Below are 14445 nucleotides of genomic sequence, written 5' to 3'. Positions count from 1 at the left end.
CAACAGGTCAAACATTACTACAAGAGGTTAGAAAGAGGTAAAATATTTCACATGAAAGAATGCATTTGAAGTTTGCGTTTATAATTGAGCAGTGTGAAACAAATAGCCATGCTTTTCAGTGGTTTCTACTTTTTCATTCATATAATTTAGAGCTTAATAAAGAATGCCATCTTAATTCTTAAGGACTCTGAGCATACTTCTACAAAGATGCTCTTTACATTGTGCACTTTCAATATAACCCCTAAAATTCGGCAGGTTATTCTGTTTTAAGTATCCAGACCTTTAAATTTTTGTACTATTCTTTTTTTCTGATTAACAAAAGCAATGCATCATCTAGAAAGTTTGGAAAATATCAAAAAAGCTTAAAGAGGCAATGCTTTCAATTCTACTCCCTGAAGATCATCAATTAAAAATTTTGGCATGTTGTTGCCTGCAGGCTTTTTTCCTGTAAGTTCTACACTTGATTGAGATATTATGGCTTGCGCGATTGTGAGTTCTGGTTTTGAAATGCTGCTTAACTTTATATCTATAGTCAGCAGTTTTCCATCTCATTGGAATTCTTTACACATTTCTTTCTAATGTCTGCAGCTCTGATTTTCAAAGAGTGGGTCCCTGACCAGCATCATAGGCATCATGTGGGAGCTGCAAATTCTGGGATCCACCCAGATGTACAAAATCAGAAATTCTGAGAGGGGCTCAGCAACCTGTGCTTTAACAAGCCCCCAGGGGATTCTGATGCAAATTAAGTTTGGGAACCACAGCTGTGTAGTCTTGCTCATTAGTCTACTGCTCAGAAATAAGGATTTCCTTTTTGCTATTACAAATGTTTCACAAAACTCTTTGTTCACGTTTCTTAGTTTTTCTTTAGAATAAAGTAATTAATCAAATGTGCAAGCACCTAGTGGAAAGGTGTGATACACGGAGACCCACTTCTATCCAGATCCAGGTTGTAGCAGTTTCCAATCCTACTAACAGAGCTTGAGATGTCTATCTCACCAGTCTCCCTTTTATACAAACTTATTCTTTAAGTGCATTTAATTATTAAGTTCTTGGTATCTTTCTTATTGCCTTATATAGCTTTTTCTTAATAGCAACAATATGTTGAAAATGCTAACCAATTTTTTTGTTTGTCTTTACATGCTGTTTGTGATCATTTGACCCACATGTATTTTTTATTTTGACCTGGTCAATACTATATATTTATTTATTTTTATAAATTGGAAGCTCATTTCTCATTCCAGAGATTAAGTAATATTTACTTACAGTTTCTTCTAATGTTTACATGAAAAAATTTAGATCTCTGGTCCACCCAGATTTTTTTTTACTGTAACGAGGATCTAAATAGCATTTGAAAAGTAGTTAAACAATTTTCCCAGAACACTGTCAATGAACTTTTTAATCATAACTTTAGTTTTCTCACTGTGATTGCCTGATTGATTTAACCTTAGCATCTACTATATTTAAATTATGTCAGTATGGCAAGTGTGGTCCTTTCATAGTCTTGTGTTATAAGGCAAAATCATTTCAGGTATTTTATTTATTTTTTACCATGTGCCAAGAGCTTAAAACATTTAATTTCTTATTTGGTGGGGAGAAAATCTCATTGTTCCTTCTGTAGCGGAGGTTCAGTGTATTTTTGTTCTGAATTAGTTTAGCTTTCCCACGCCCCATCACGTTTGGACAAAGGCCATTCTTAGACTCTATGTACAAAGTTGTTAAAGTGTTCACTTATTTTTCAGCTTTTATTGACCTTATAACTAAACAAATTGAAATAATTAAAATGTTTATTATTTGACTCAGTTTCCCTTTGCAGTAAAGGTTACAGAAGAACAGACAGATGGAGACTTTGAGCTCCTATCATGAAAAAGTCGCAGCTAAATAGTGGGTTAGGAAGGAAGAAATAATCCGAGGAAAAGATTGGGAAGAATCCATTGAAAAGCATGATTTTCTTGTTCCCACAGGATTTCAGACAGCCTGAGAATGCTTGTGAGCATTTTAGCTTTAATTTCAAGAGAGAGGGAAATTCTGCTGTTCTCTGCCATGGCCTGCCCCCTTCCTTTAGGAGGGGACATGGACAAGTTTGCTGTCCCAAAGAGACATGGCAATAAAGACAGCTCCTAGGCTTCAATTCGATCCCATTCGGATCAAGAGCACATATAGATGGAGTTTCTTCTCCTTGCAAGGAGCTCTGTGGGTGGTGGTGGGTGAGGGGTGCTGTGGGCAGGACAACATCTTAAAGATAAAATGGTCTCTGACCTCACTGGATCCTGCTCCAGAGGGACGTTTCTCTAGTAGTTCATTGCTCCTTTGAATATTGCCTCATTAGAGTCTTACCACAATTCTATGATGTAATTAGAACTGTTGTCATTGTCATCACTTGACAGATGAAGAAAGGCATGCAGAGCAGATCAAGGAATTAGATGGAGGTCAAACAGCTAAATAGTGAAAGAACCAGGATGAGATTTTCAGATTCGTGGACCATTGTTCTTTCCACTCAAGCACTGAATTGGAGGAATGTATTTTTCCTGATTATGTTTTATCATTAGCTCCAATTGAGTAGAAAATGTTTCTTATACAAAATTCTACTTATAAATATCAAAGTTGTATACTGTTGTGTATTGAATGTACATAATAGATCAGACTTAAGAAGTAATCTTCATTTACATACCATTTTGATAGTTATTTTTTTCTACAAAAGAGTCTGTGTACGTGATCGCAAGCTCATTAGAATGAAGTGGTATCTGTCTCGAACATACGCACTTTCTCTTCTTCTTCTTCTTAAGATGTTAAACCTAACCGAATCAAGGAGCTAATAAAAATCTGAGAGGAATCAGAAATATTTAGGAGACTGTAAAAGAAAAACTGTCTTTTTCTCTGATCTTGTCCTATTTTTATTGAATTCTTACTTTTAAATTGTTCCTCTAAGATGATTAATGTACCCATTCCTAATTTTCCCACCTTCGTTTTTTCAGGCTTTATCTGAATTCCTAATTCCTGCTATAATTTTTTTCTTCTAGGTAAAACTGATAACCGACATATCCTCTTCGTGGCTGGAGGGACAGTTTTATTGTTGCTGTTTGTTATCCTGATTACCACCATCATTGTCATTCTTTATAAAAGGTGAGTATCACAACTCCTCCTGAGTCTTGTTTACCCTCAGTAATTCTGATGGTACAGGTTCTCTGTTAATAGCCTAGTAGCTGGTCAAGCTGTCTCAGCACTCACATACAGTTTTTTCAGTGCTGTTCTTACAGAAAGGAGGAGAAGGCGCTGTGGTAATATTGGAGGAGAAAGCTAAAGTAGTTTGTTTAAGAATTAGTAGGAGCTGGCAGTCTGCCCCCATATTAACAAAGCTTTCACATTCTGGGCAGCCAACTGCCTGATGCCTCCACCCTGTCTGCTACCCCAGCTATCTTTCTCCACCTGCAAGGAAAGAAGGCTGTCCTTGAGGGGGTGTGTGTGTGTGTGCATGTGCCAGAGAGAGAGATTCTGAGAAGAGGAAGAGCAAGGTTGAACAGTAATAATATCTTCATTTATTCATTCATCAAATATTTATTATGACAGTGTGAGGAAGACGTAATGAAGCACACGTTCTAATAAGCTAACAATATCATTTTCAATGATCGTATATTCTCTGAAACAATCTAGGTGGTATTATTAAAAATTCTTGAGGAAGAAAGGGATCAGAAGGGGCTACCTTAGAGAGAGCAGGCAGCCATTTGGCTTGTAACAAAGGTTTCTACCTTTACTGTCTTATGGCACATTTGGGAATTTTCTAGGGTCTTCTTGGTTGACTCTTTCTTCCCTCTCCAGTTCTCCCATCATCAACTTACTTGTCTATGTATTTGTTGCAATCTTAGCTGTAATCATATTGGGTTGGAATTCTTCCTTATACTTTTGTTCCAACCAGTGTTATCTTCTTAAAGGAAGAAGAGACTAAACATTTGATGTCCACATTTTGCATGTCTATCACATCATGCACACTTAATATATGTTTGTCGAGTGAATGAATATATTGATCTCCACTCGTTTCGCCTCCCCCAGGGGTATTCCCAAGCACGCACACTGCACATGCGCGCTTACCGATAGGCTTTCCAGTAGACCTCTCCATCTTGTCTCCATCTCCCCGGCCTCCACCTCTTCTGAGGCTCTTGCCGCGGCTCACCCGATTTTAGTAATACTCCCCACTCTGCTCTCCTGCCCCCAGGAATCTCCTCTCTTTTGACTTATCTGATTTTTTCTGCTTCCTCTTCTAAAAGCTAGACAGGCAGTGTCAGCCTCCTGTTTAAAACCTTTTATCAACTTCCCACTGCCACCAGAATAATGGTAAAACTCATTAATCCTGTCCTCAGAGGTGCCCTACTTTCTGACCCCAACCTAACATTCATTCATACCTTCTACTTTACTTATTTCTCCCAATGTGGACAAATTTTGTTAAAACTGCAACTTTTATTCTTTGAGCACACCTGACTCTCTTCCCGTTTGATGTGCCACCAAAATGCTGTTTCCTCCATCTTTGGCCTTAATCCTCTGGGACAGGTGTCATTCAAGATGTGGGACACAAGCTCCCTCTAGAGGGTCTGTCCTGCTTCCCTCTCCCTGCACAGAGACATGACGTCACTGTCTGGAATCACACGTACTTCTCATCTGCTACAGCTTGCAGCCTGCTTTGTAGTTTAATCATTTTTATGCTTGTCTTCCCTTCTATTCATAATGGCAGGGCTCGTGTTTTATTCATTTTTTAGTGTTGGATAGCATTTAGTACTAATCTTTCCAAATAATGGATGGTCAATAAGCATTTGTCTAATTAAATTGAAACATGAAACTATCGTTTTTCTTTTCTCTCCATCATGGGCTGCCCTCAAGTCTTTCCCTGGTCAGAAATTAGCAAATTGAGGTAGGGAACCCAGGGTGTTAGTGACACTGAGGACTTCTCTACTGCTTCACCTTGGTTGGTAAAAAAATGCACTGAGGGCAGATGTGACAGCAGGAGCACACAGGAACAAGGACAAGATGACTAAGAGAGAGTGAGTGACAGAACGGATCTCTGGAGGGTCACAGATGTTGGACATGATGGATTTAGCTTCATGAAAATGCATCACTTTTACATGAATAGCTAAATTGAACTGTAGAATATATTGTCCCACTTGGTTAAATGTGATAAAAAGAAGATTAGTGGACTTGAATGCATAATCATGGCCGAACACCACAAAGGAAAAGGCACTTGTTCTCTCTACCTTGTCACTAGTATCAGTTTGTGATTGTTACTCAGAATGGAAGCGTTGGGAAAAATGACGCAAGGGCTTAAACCTTCTGAACTCTGTCTTAGGGACCGTTTCAAATAATCCGGCAGCTTCTGATGTACTGACTTGGATAGAAGCCAAAATAAATCGGAGTGCCCAAACGAAACTGAACCCTTCCCTCACACCCAGTGCCTACGAGCCTGTGTGTCCAGAGGCATTTGAAGCACTTTCTCTGCTCCCAGTGTGTGTTATTTCCAGTTGGAGATCAGAATAGTGACACCATCAAGTGAGCATGCTGGGAAAGTGCAGAGCTCTGGGAAGTGTGACAGGAGCCGAGACACAATGCGGAGATTGACACCTGTGTTTGTAAGAAGAAATTTAATATTTAGTGAGCAAAATGTTAGACACTTCTTTTTACATTCATTGTCAGCGTTGATGTTCACAACCGGTAGGATGTGTCGGTTTGCCTGGGACTTCCCTGGGAAACTCCTTAGAATCAAGCAAACCAGCATGACTGGCCAACCTAGAAAAACCACATTTTGTTTAGAGTCTTTATTTTACAGAAGAGAGGACTGAACTTCAAAGATGCGCACACACAGTCAACTGCAGAGCACAAGGTCAACACAGATCTTCTGACTCTAAGCTTTGTGTTCTCATTTCTTTATCACGTTGTGTACTCTAGGCTTATGTAAAAAATATATATATATTTATATATATATGTATACATATACATATATTTGGACCTATTTGGGGAAGTTAACTCTGTGTTATGATATAGCAAACCTTGTGAAACATGATTTAACAGGAGATCAAAGGTCATAGATCTGTCTCATTTGTTTCCTTATTTGTAAAAAGAGGATTACAAAAGCATCTATACTACAGATTTCTTTTGAGGAGTAAATAACTAAATTTACACAAAACACCTAGAAACATGACTTTCGCATAATAAACTTACACATCAAATAAGTAAATAAATTAATTATTTAAACAATAAGTAAGCAAATAAATGCACACAGAATAAGATAAGTTTGTGATTATGTTGACACAGTAGAAGGATTTCATAGCAACTAGAAGAGATCCTTAGGGTCAGCATCCATCATCTGAACAACCTTTCTTTGGAGAGAGACTAGATTGCCTGATTTTCGAAATTTCCACGAAGGGATTACAATGTCATCTTTTGTATGAAGGAAAAAAGTCTACAGTTTGCATCTAACCTACTCTTCTGTGATTCAGTAAGAATCTTTTCTTTAGGGAGATGAAAAGAGATAGTCATCATCTTCCCATAATAACTACATCCATATACTTGGATATGGTTATTTCATCTATTGCCTCAACCACAGTTGCCTCTTTTCTTCTTCTCTTGTATTTTCCTTTCTAAGATTCCTCCTGAAGTTAGGTTTTTACAGGTTTTGTTGAAACTGTGGTGAGTTTATTGAACAGTGTGACTCCAGATGGCCCATCGAACCGCAGCACCCTGACTCCAGAAATGGCGGAGCCTGAGAGTCAAGAGGGAGGGCTGTGGATTCAAATCCCAATGCTACCACTTACCACCCATGTGGTCTGGGGCAAGTTACTCTTCCTCTCTATGCCTCAGTTTCTCAATATGTTAAATGTAGAGTTTTTTATGAAACCTAAATAAAATAATCCATACAGGTCATTTAATAAAATGCCTGAAAGAGTCTATAAGACTCTTCAGTATATCATTACTCTCATCCAAGAAGTTATGCTGTTGGCATTTAAAACAAAGTTTTAATTATAATTACTAATATACACTGGCTGTATATCCACTGAGCTGCCTTGACCATCTGTGAGAACATTGCAGAAAGTAGGGAAATGAAAAATTTAGGTCAATGGAATTTCGGGTAAATATGTATAAAGCAACTGTGGATGCTACTTCAACGTATTGAGTAAGGGCATGTGGGCTGGGGTACAGGTGAGGTAGGGAGCATTTGAAACAATACTAGTGCTGGAGTGTCATTCTTAATGCCTCTGTTGAATGTGTATTCCCAGAAGGAGAAGGAGAGAGAAAAGAGTTCTAGTTAAAGAGTCGTGGGACACACAGAATAAGGTAAGTTTTCTCAGAATTGTCATTTTTTGACTCTTTTATGCATCATAAATGTCTTGTAAAGTCAGTCCATTTTGCAGTTAGCAACCTTCTTTTTTATTCTCCTTTCAGTACCCTGGCTGTGTGGTTACCTGTAATTCGAGTATCAATTATTTTCTGAACTATTCTCCTACTATTAATGCCCTTCGAAACTGTTTGTTTTACATTAGTATGAGTAAGGGTGCAGTTAAACTGACATCATCATAACAAACACTGTGCGTTACCAAAATCTGTAATGTTTCCTAGATCTGCCACAATGAAATTACCACGAAGTGGGTGACTTAAAACAGTGGACATCTTATCTCTCACAGTTCTGGAGGGTTGAAGTCCAAAATCAAGGTCTCAGCAGGATCAGTTCTTTCTTGGGATGAGAATCTGTTCCATACTTCTCTCCTAGTTTCTGGTGGTTGTTAGCAATCCTTGGCATTCCTTGGTTTACAGACGCATCGCTCCAATCTTTGCCTGTCTTCACATGGCATTCTTCCCTCTGTGCGTGTGTGTGTGCATGTGCATGTATGCTCGTCTGTGTCTCTTCTCCTCTTCTTATAAGGACTCTTGTAATATTGAACTAAGGCCCACCTTACTCCATTTTGACCTCATCTTATCTACAGTCACGCACTGCATAATGACGTTCGGGTCAATGACAGACTGTGTATACGACAGTGGGCCCATAAGATTAGTACCGTATAGTCTGGGTGTGTAGGAGGTCACACCATCTAGGTTTGTGTAAGTACACTCTGTGTTGTTCGCACAATGAGGAAATTGCCTGACCCATTTCTCAGAACGTATCCCTGTTGTTAAGTGACATGACTGTAATTACACGTGCAACAGCACTATTTCCAGATAAGATCACATTATGAAGGTTTGGGAAGAACGTACATTTTGGAGGGATGCTATCAGACCCAGTATAGGGCATAATAATATTTTTATTTCATAAGGTTACTGTGAGGATTACATTAAACTACATAAAAGGCCCGAAGCATATCAAGCACACAGAAGGACATAATGCATGCTATTCATTAGCATTATTACATTTGGATTAATTTATTAATTCGTGAATACTCAGATTATAAAGCTAAAGAACTTTCTGATGGGCTGCAGGAGTCTGATGAACTGTGACGTTGTTTCACTCTACTTTGCTCCTGACCCTTTTTTGTTTAATTGAAGGAGTAAAAAGTTCCTTCTGGGTTTGCAGGTAAGAGCGATGCTTATTTTCACGCTCATTGTTTCCACTATAGGTCAAATATCTTTAACACATATTACGTGTTGACAAAATTTTACAATAAAACATTCCCCAAGTTGTTATCCAAAATTACATCCATTTTTTTTCAACTTAATTATTTGCAATTGAATTCTACACAGCCAAAATGTCAAGTACTAAAAAGTTTCTGACAATCCAATGTGTGCTTCAGCTTCCTTAATAATCTATCAGTCTAGCCTTTTTCTTCTATTAAGTAGTTACTCTTTGCAAAACAATTTTCTTTTTCTCAATAATTCATGGCTTGCTTTTTGGCCTCAAATGCAAAAACTCACAAAGTTTTGTCTTGTTTCATCTGCCACTCCAGCATGTAATAAAACGGTGCTCTGTTATATATAATTTTTGGATCCCGTCTTTGTCCTTAACTGTTGTCCACTCAAGCCCATCAAAACCAAATTTATTGCTATGAACTTCAGAGAAGGAGAGGAGATTTCAACTTCCTACACTAGTTATTCAGCATTTTCAGGCTTTTGTAGAATCACGATGTTTTGAAGGATGATTAGAAAGTTAGATTGTAAGTTAGACTGTGAAAGACCAAGAAGTTAGACCTACTTGATTCTTTTTTTTAAAACAGGCAATGTAAGTAACAATGGCACTTAAACTTTCCTTTTGCTTTCTCCTTGCAAACACCAAAACCACTCTAAATTTCCAAACTGCTCACTAAAAAAACCTCTCTTTCTCACTCTCCTTCTCATCCTCTCAGTTTATCTCTCACTCTCTCATTTACTCATGCCTACATATTTCCTGTCACATACTTATGTACAGGTGATCAAAGTGACTTGATTAAGAGAGAGAAGATTAATGATTATATAAAATCATCTTGAAAGTGAATGTCAGTTTGTTTTGGTGATGTCTTTCATGGTGTTCAGTTGCTCATTTTTAAGCCAAGACACTGTGTACTTTAAAATATTTCTTGAATTAAGACATTCTTTCAACAGAAATGAATCAGTGCCCACTCTGGGAAAATACTGTACTAGACTTTCCATATAAAAAATGAGAATAATTGTTCTCATCGAAATAGGCCAATATTGGGAAAGGGAGTTCTGCATTTAAACAGTAAGTCATAACAGAGTATAACAAGTGGTAATCTAGGCTGGGTTTCTTTTGGGTCTCACTCAGAGCCTGGCAAATCAAGAATGCGATATACCTTAGAAGTCCAAAACAAAGAAGAATGTTTTATGAAATTATTGGAATGGAATTTGACCTATATTGTGGTTGAATTGAAGAGAGATTTATATTTTGAGCTTTATTAGCTGCTGAAATGCAGTGAATTACTGACATCCTCTGTTTGTCTTTCTAGGCGTCCAACAACTACAGAAGTCCCATCTTTACCAATCAACCTTCAGATGACGCAAGAGAAGATATTTATGTTAACTACCCAACCTTCTCTCGGAGACCAAAGACTAGAGTCTAAGCTTTTTCCTTGATCTGAGCAAATGATGATGACTATTATATACATGGATCTTTATACAATTTCTTCCCACTACTCAGTGTCTAGTTTGGATACTAGTTGACTGAATTTATTTCATTTGTTAAGAAAAATAGGGCATTACCTGGAAAACATTCTTAACAGAAATTTTTCAGAAAACCTGACTTTAATTACCTGTACATAAAAGGAAACTTATTGAATTATGTAATGGAACAATCCGTGGGAAATCAAGCTTCAGGCAAGCATTATTTACCAGGGCTTGCTCGTTGTGTCTAGAATTAAGTATGGGCACAAACTAGTTTCTGCATCCCCTTTCACTGTGTTGGATCCACTTCTTTGGTGTTAGCCTAACTCTCATTCAGGCTTTTCCCTTGTGTTTCCAAGATGACTGCCCAAAACTCTTGGAAATTCATCATCCTTGTTTCTGTCTGGTGGAGAGTTTTCTTCTCTGATAGAGCAAACAAATTCAGTTATTTGTCCATCATTAAACAGTCATCATGGTCAGAAAGGATTAAGGGTTCACCTCTAGAGCTAGAAGTGGGTCCAAAGCACAGTGCTGGGAAATCCACAGTATCGTTAGAAGAGGGAAAGGGGAGCCTGGAAGCTGGCCTGGTTACCGACAAATGTGGACTGCAGTGACATTCCAGGACATCTCTTGTTAGCCAACTAAAAAGAGAATATGTAGGTGGATTTAGGTTAGCTCTCTCTCTACCCTCTTCTAGAATATGCTTTATCAGCTTAGTCCGTAAGTGTAGTTGGCAGTAGAATAAATGAATAGTCAAGAGAAAGATAAATATGACAAGGAAATCTCTTCTCTTTCTATTCTAAAATAAATTCATCTCCAGTTTCATACAGAATTCTTTTTTTTTTTCTTTTTTTTTTTTGAGGACGATCAGCCCTGAGCTAACTACTGCCAGTCTTCCCTTTTTGCTGAGGAATGCTGGTCCTGAGCTAACATCGTGCCCATCTTCCTCTACTTTATACGTGGGACGCCTACCACAGCATGGCGTGCCAAGTGGTGCCATGTCCGTAGCCAGGATCCGAACCTGTGAACCCCGGGCGGCCGAGAAGCGGAACGTGCGAACTTAACCGCTGCACCACCGGCCCGGCCCCTCCATACAGAATTCTTGCCACTATCCCTGGACTAACTTTATGAGCAAGTGTAGTAGACAGTTCAATAATAACTTAATGTTTTTTATATTGAATTATTTTCTACTTTTAAGAATTATTTTTTTATATATAAATTCTCTTGAAAGGGTCAGGCACCTAGGCATTTTTTAAAAAAAAAATAATCATGTGAAATCTAAACACGAGAAAAAGAATGATAGTTGAAAGTGGTGGCATAGGGTGGTAGGATAGAAAAGTGAGGGGAAGAGCTTGGCAGGATATAGCAAAGAAGGAAAAGGGATCAAAGAACGGGAAGACCCAGAGAGAAACTTTCCTTCTTCACAGTTTGGCCAAAGATACACCTAGGGATATCACTTACAGAGCAATTAGAGACCATGCCTGCCATTGTCCACATTCTAGATGGAGGCAAACATTGAAAAGTATTTGTGAAACTCAGTAATGGTTATAGTCACCTTGAAACTACAATGGTCATTTACTCATCTGTAAAGGATCCTCATCTCTGAAAGATTTATCGCAAAAACTGCATTTAAGTACCAATGTTGTAGACTTTTCATGATAATCTTAAGTGAACCAAAACCAAATTCTCATTTTGTCGGACAGATTCTAAGCTGTAATTTACATTTTTAAGCAGGTCAGTGGATATTTTATGATTTTAGCTTTAAATACCATGCATGCCAAATAGTGCAATTATTCTGTGAATTACAGAAATTGTCAATGCCTCTACTTGTTTCAGGGGGGAAAAGATAAAAATGACCCCTTCCCAGCTATGTACATGCAAGAAGAGTTAGGTCTCATTTTTATTTTGTTTGCTTAGAGATCTTTATATCTGGACCCATGAAGTGTTTCCACAAATATATTAGTGTAACAGAGCCACAGAAGGCAGTTTACAAGAAAACGATCTAGTGTTTTGTTAACTAAATCAGATCCGTGGAAGTTTCCATGGCTGAATCTATCAGTTTGCATGGTGAAGCAAACTTAGCATCATTTAATAAATAAACTATTTCTTTTTGCTAAAAGTTAATCAAAATATTAGTTTCTGCAAGATTCTAATTCTAAATTCTCAATGTCTAATATAGGTGAGAAGTAAAACCTTTCTACCATTGCAATATGGGGAAATGTAAATCTCATTTTAACTGAGAAAATGACTATTGGGGAATGTGAACAGTACAACCAGGTGTCATTGTCCTTATGGCCTTTACTCGTGGTTTCATGGGGGACTTTTGTGACAAACCCCTTAAGGGTTGCAAAGTCTCCAGGACATTTGAAACTTGTCTCTTTTTCCACGAGTGTTTTAATTTTTCAAAAATTCTCTCACTCAAAATATTTATGAGAACGATTTACTCTGTCACTCCTTGTCTGTGCATTCTTTTTCTGCAGACCTCAGGATTTTTTTAGGGTTTTGGAACCCTGCTAAGTCCTGCTAAAAATTCTCTGACCTCCCTTGTTGATTCTGGTACACTCTCAGCTTATGCTGCTGAAATTCTGTTCATTTGTTTTCTTCCTCTGGATCTCTTTGCTTAACAAAGCACTTTCATTGTAGTCTCTTTAATATTGTATCTAATTTTCTAGAGATTTGTGACTTTGCATAATGTATATATGTATGTGTATATATATATATAACTATACCTACTATATATTATATATGCCATATATGTATTATATAGAGAGAGTATATGGTATATGTATATATAGTGTGTGTGTATATATATATATATATATATACACACACACACACTTTTTTTCCAACTCTGTTTATCTACTATTCTGGTTGTTACTAAGGAAACAGATCAAAACAGATCCCCAGAATAAAAGGTCAGAATTGAATGAAACTTATGTTTTAAACCTTTTTTGCCAGGTGCTACTTAGGAAGCAAGATACTTCCTAAAATTCTTTTTTACATATATAATTTATATTGATATATATAATACATTAAATAAAAATCTGTGTTTCCTTTGAATTCCATTGTTGTAATGTTTACATTAAAGTAACCAATTAAAGGGAATTGCTGTGTGATAACAAGGTAGGTAAGTTTGTTAAATGTTATCACAGAGCACACAGTTTTGTCAGGGAAAGAATGTATCTTATTAACCTGCAATGACTAGGTATTGATTATATTATCATTAGAGAGACCTTGGAACATTATTTAAAGGCCTGTATGCACGTGGAGAGAATAGAATAGAGATTTCATTAGCTTGTAATCACGCTTATGGATGGAAGGCTGGTAGATGAGGCTAAATTTTTGGTTAGTAAATATTCAAATTTATAGAATGTTTTAAGTAATTCGCTTTATTACTAAAAATATTATACATATAAATTTAAAATATATTGATTACCAATTTATAATATATTGTAAAATAAAAATAATTTTAGTAGGTTTACTCTTATTGTGAACATCCAAGTTATGTTGGTTTAGTTAGACCTATATTAAATAAAAACTGCAACTGCATTGCAGTAATTTTCTGAATGGGTAGAGTCCACATTGTAATTAGAAATCACTGTAATCAAAATCCTTCTCCTTGATTTATAATAATGTGCTGTATTTTGTACTGTTTATATGAAATTTCAGCAAGATTGAAGATATTGTAGAATTAAGATGCTTATAAGTATAAGTGGAGGTGCTAAATTATGAGTACGAAGTTTAGCTTCTTTCTACCATAGTGATAAGAAAATATTTTTGAGAAATATAAAACAGTTTGAACATGTAACAATTGTTTTATTATCATCATTAGTTTGGCCACTGTTAGAATGGAATGTCTGGAATGTATTGACCTTCACATTTAGACTTTTGCATAAATTAGTATATTTTTTCATTGGTCTGTTCATTGGAATTATTCTAAGCCAAGTCTCTAGGCACTTATACATTTATCTGAAAAACAAAAACAAGTTTTTTTAAAAACACTTTTCTATTGCTAGTGATCCAAGAAGCAGAAGTGTGGCTTCTAAAATTAACTGCAATGGGAATTTTTATAAATCTTCAACATTGGTTTACATGTTATATTTCTTTCAGATTCAGAGCACTAACTATGTTGTAAGATGTAAGAAAAGATTTGATTTGGGGGTATGAGTGATAAATGTCTGAAATAATCTCCGATTATTGCCTATTGTCCCTGTTTGAATACTAAGTTATATAGTCACCCTCTTTAGATCATTTTTTTCAAGTTTTATATTTAATTTCAGACTCTCGGGTTTTATAGGGCATGCAAATATTTGTATTCTGTTGCTTGAATGACTAAAATGCAGTGCTCCACGATCTTTAGTGTCATTTGCTATCAAAGAATATTAG

At 36.7% G+C, this 14445-nt stretch overlaps 1 protein-coding gene across 6 annotated transcripts in view; it reads left to right on the top strand.

The window, feature by feature from the left end:
- CD226 (CD226 molecule) overlaps positions 1–11002 on the top strand; it is an 87588-nt gene extending 76586 nt beyond the window's left edge. For all 6 annotated transcript variants that reach the window (XM_070627865.1, XM_070627864.1, XM_008508156.2 and 3 more), the window contains 3 exons: positions 3018–3120; positions 7254–7311; positions 9906–11002. In XM_070627865.1, the coding sequence (XP_070483966.1) occupies positions 3018–3120; positions 7254–7311; positions 9906–10019 (275 nt within the window). In that variant the 3' untranslated portion in view covers positions 10020–11002. The remainder of the gene's footprint in view (positions 1–3017; positions 3121–7253; positions 7312–9905) is intronic.
- The last annotated feature ends 3443 nt before the right edge of the window (positions 11003–14445 follow it).

The sequence above is a fragment of the Equus przewalskii genome, chromosome 7, assembly GCF_037783145.1.
Source record: "Equus przewalskii isolate Varuska chromosome 7, EquPr2, whole genome shotgun sequence".
In the NCBI taxonomy this organism is placed as follows: domain Eukaryota; kingdom Metazoa; phylum Chordata; class Mammalia; order Perissodactyla; family Equidae; genus Equus; species Equus przewalskii.
The sequence above is the reverse complement of the archived record's forward strand: the minus strand, read 5'-3'. Positions and strand labels throughout refer to the sequence as shown.